Genomic DNA, 4,227 nt, shown 5'->3' on the forward strand with positions numbered 1-4,227 from the left:
AACTTATGTCTTTTGCTAATACGTAAAAAAAGACAAATTAGATGGCTAAATAGACGATGGCTTGTGAGCCCTATTAATATGAGAAGAATTCAGCTTGGAGATTACAATAATTTATTCCAAGAAATAAAAAATGATCCTCAGTTATTTTATCGTTATACCAGAATGACATTGGTACATTTTCAGAAGTTAGTACAAATGACAAAACCATATTTGACAAAAAAAAGTCCTCGTGCTTTAGTTCCAGAATTACGACTATTGATAACTTTAAGGTATTTATATAATAACTGTATATACTTTATAGATAACTAAATTATATATAATTGTTTCATATTATAGTTAATATTAATGTATTGTAATTATTATATTTTTATAGATATCTTGCTACAGGTGACTTACCAATTACCATTGCGTTAGCCTTTAGAGTTGGTGAATCTACAGTAAGAGAAGTAGTAAAAGAAGTTTGCCATGTTTTATATAAGGTTTTAGACCCATTATATCTTAGTTCACCTACAGAAGAAGACTGGAGAAAATATGCACATGGATATTGGAATAGATGGAACATTCCAAATTGTGTCGGTTCTGTTGATGGCAAGCATGTCAGATTACGCTGTCCTCCAAGATCAGGAAGCTTATATTTTAACTATAAGAAATTTTATAGTATCGTATTATTGGCAGTAGCTGATTATTTGTATAGATTTGTGTTGGTTGATATTGGAGCGTATGGAGGTAAGCAAGAACAAAAATTTTCTTAATCTTATGTATAATATAATAATCTCATATATATATTGTTTTATTACAATTATTTATTTTTGTATAATTCTTTGTTATAGGAAACAGTGACGGAGGAATTTTTAACGATTGCAATATAGGCACAAATTTAAGTAATAATACGTTAAATTTACCGAATGAACAAATAAATCTTCCTAATAGCAATCTGAAAACATACACGTACTTTGTGGCTGATGATGCTTTTAAACTGTCTAAGAGAATTATGAAGCCTTATTCCAGCAAAAATTTGATGTACAAACAGAGGATTTTTAATTATCGACTTTCAAGAGCACGGAGGACAGTTGAAAGTGCTTTTGGAATTTTTTCCAATAAGTGGAGAATATTCCACACAGCGATTAGTATGTTACCAGAAACTGCAGATTTAATTGTAACAGCTTCTGTGTGTCTCCATAATTATGTATTGAAAGAAGAACAACAAAATGGACATAAGATGTACAGTCAAGAACCAAGTTTTAAAGATAATACTAACGAGGTACAAATAAAAATAAAAATAATTATTTAATTTTTTGAATTTTAATATTTTTTGATGTTTTCAGAGTTCACCTTGGATCAATATACCAAGTAATTTTGAAGAAGATAATAACGTAAGATATGCCGAAAATCAAAGGAATACTTTGAGTAATTATTTTATCTCTGAAGCTGGAAAAGTGGAATGGCAACATGATTATGTTCAAAGAGGTGTATATGCAGACGAATAATTATACATGTATGTATGTGTGTATGTGTGTGTGTGTGGAGAGAGAGAGAGAGAGGAGAAAGAGACATTATGTTTTGATATGTTAGATTATATAACATGTTAAAAAAAAATTATTTATTTAACATAAGTTTCTGTACTAAATAAAGAAAACGACAAATATGTAAACTATTTTTATTTACAGTAGATATATATGTATATATATATATATATATATATATATATATATATATTATATGCTTTTTTTCCATGTACTTGTAATATATTATAATTAAAGAAAATTTTATAAGTAAATAATTATATTTATTATGTATAACTTTTTTATGTATTATAGTAATATAATTCTTCTCTGTTAAAAATTATTTAGTATAAAGGTTCTTATTAGGAATTTCTTGAGAAGAATATTGAATTTGCAATTTTTTGGTGGATTCTGTGAAATAAAATTATTGCACAATTAATATATATATAAATTTATTATATAATAAACTATACATGCGTTACAAATATATTCTATGATATTAAACGTTAGTTGTAACATTTTAAATAAGAAAACATATATTTCACAACCTTTTGTAGTCTTATGAAATTATTTAAATTATTAGTATCACAATACAAAAATAAGACATACTTTTTGCAAGCTTAGGAACTTTGGTAAATAAAAAAATCTCTTCCTGTTGTCTTTGGTAAATAAAATCTTTTTAAAGCAAACTTATTACAGATAAAAAAAACAATCTACTTATAGCTATGTTGTACTATATAAAATTTTTTAAACAAAAAAAACTTTTCACATTTGAACGAAAAAATATATAAAATATTTTTAAACAAAGTATAAAATCTTTTTTAAACAAAAAGAATTTTTGAACAAAATAAATTTACTTCTCTGATAATGGTGCAGTTAGAGCATCCATTACCATTTTTCTTCTTGTATCTTTCTCCTTTTCTGAAATATTACTAAATTGAATTTTAATAAATTCCATGAAAGCATCATCTGCTTTCGTTGTCGGAATTTTATCTTTCTTTTCCATGTAATTATAAATTTTTTGACTCATTTGAAATAATGTTTGTTCTAATTCCTTAGTTTCATTAATTTTTCTTTTCTTCTGTTTTGGTTCTTCATTTTCTTTATTAAAATTCTTCGTATTATAAATGTGCTCCTTGTCATTTTCATTTTCTTCTGTGTTCACACATTCTTCATTTGCAACACTTTGTGATTCATCACAAATGTTATTTTTTTCAAGTGTATGCGACTGTGATTTTGTGCAGTTTGTGTAGCTTCTGAAAATAAAACATTCGTGTGTTGGACAACAAATATATATATTTAAATAATGAATTCAATAAGTTACCCTACTTTCGTCTTTTAATTACGTTATCCAAAAATTCTAATTGCTTAAAAAAAGGAAATCGGGAGGATTTAGCAGCACCACTGCCACTTCTTGATTCAATTTCCATCTTTTTTTTCTCTCTGTTATATTGCTCTCTCAATGATATGCATCTTTTTTGGCAATACGAAGGAGTATAAATGTCACCTAAATAAAAATAGAACATTTTAGTTAAGAATTATTATTATTTATTAACAATCATCACATTATTATTATTTTATTAATTACATAATTTATGGTACAAGTAAAATTTACTCACCACAGTTCGTTTGGATCATTATTTTTGATATTTCACTCCAAGCATTTTGTTTCATTGCGCTGTCCTTAAAATTGTTATTACTTTTATCATATAGAAATGGACGTTCTCTATACAGTTCTATCAAAAGCTCATCACCACTCTTTTCTTCAATAGTAATAATACTTTCAGGTTCACTGCCATCATTCGGATCACAATCATTTACATGTATTTCAGATGAATCAACAGTATAATAATTTAAATGATCCGACATTTTTTTGCTCAAAGTAGAACTCAAAAATGTTTTTTAAAGAAATATAACAATACAATTATAAATCTTTTTACCGCAGCAGTGTACTCTCTGAAATAACGAAGAAAAATATTGGTTAACCTCAAATACTGTCATTATATTTTGACCATTCGGTACAGAAAAAGGCAAATAAATTTGTCTTTGTAAATAAAGTTTTTAAAGTAAAAAATAATTTATATTTCATTTTAGTATATTTATTTATAAATTATATGTATATTATATACTTACATATTATGTACTCTTATCAAAACGCAATTCCGCAGTCACGACCACGACTTATACGTATTACGAAGTACAACTCTACGTTTTTCTCTGCTTTAGTTCACGTCTACGTCTACGACAGACGTAAGCGCTCACGTCTCCTTTTCTGCCATCAGCCTTAAGACCATCTTAAGTACGATCTTAGGCTGAGTTTCCACTGAGCACGTCACGCGTTGCGTCATCACAAGTTAACCAATCAAAACATCCCATTTTATTACATTACTTGTGACGGGATCAAAATGGGATGTTTTGATTGGTTAACTTGTGATGACGCGACGCATGACGCGCTCAGTGAAAACTCAGCCTTAAGATGTTATGAACCAATCACAGAGCCGTATTAGCATCTTAAGACATTACTTAAGACGGTCTTGAAATAAGATCTGATTATGAATACCGGCCATATGGTTTCAGATATAGCGTTTTTCATTGGCAGAACTGATGCGCACTCAGTGCACATTAAAGCCATTGTACACTAATTTAATCTCTATTTAAAGTAAAGTGCAAATATTTCAACTGATATAAAATGCCCAATACATGTTTTACCAAATAGTACAACGAA

The 4,227-nt window shown here is 27.7% G+C and overlaps 2 protein-coding genes across 2 annotated transcripts; one reads left to right on the top strand and one right to left on the bottom strand.

The window, feature by feature from the left end:
- The first annotated feature begins 6 nt into the window (after positions 1-6).
- LOC112464705 (protein ANTAGONIST OF LIKE HETEROCHROMATIN PROTEIN 1-like) lies at positions 7-1,618 on the top strand. Its single transcript, XM_025031851.1, has 4 exons — positions 7-269; positions 374-726; positions 831-1,261; positions 1,326-1,618. Exons 1-4 carry the CDS (start codon positions 79-81, stop codon positions 1,485-1,487), a joined length of 1,137 nt encoding a protein of 378 aa, XP_024887619.1. The 5' UTR covers positions 7-78; the 3' UTR covers positions 1,488-1,618.
- A 669-nt stretch (positions 1,619-2,287) lies between these two features.
- On the bottom strand, positions 2,288-3,726 carry LOC112464706. Its single transcript, XM_025031852.1, has 4 exons — positions 3,636-3,726; positions 3,122-3,458; positions 2,832-3,009; positions 2,288-2,758 (listed from the first exon to the last, which is right to left on the bottom strand). Exons 2-4 carry the CDS (start codon positions 3,369-3,371, stop codon positions 2,356-2,358), a joined length of 831 nt encoding a protein of 276 aa, XP_024887620.1. The 5' UTR covers positions 3,372-3,458; positions 3,636-3,726; the 3' UTR covers positions 2,288-2,355.
- Between the last annotated feature and the right edge of the window lie 501 nt (positions 3,727-4,227).

The sequence above is a fragment of the Temnothorax curvispinosus genome, unplaced genomic scaffold (genome assembly GCF_003070985.1).
Source record: "Temnothorax curvispinosus isolate PA1 unplaced genomic scaffold, ASM307098v1 QBEX01014477.1, whole genome shotgun sequence".
Taxonomy (NCBI): domain Eukaryota; kingdom Metazoa; phylum Arthropoda; class Insecta; order Hymenoptera; family Formicidae; genus Temnothorax; species Temnothorax curvispinosus.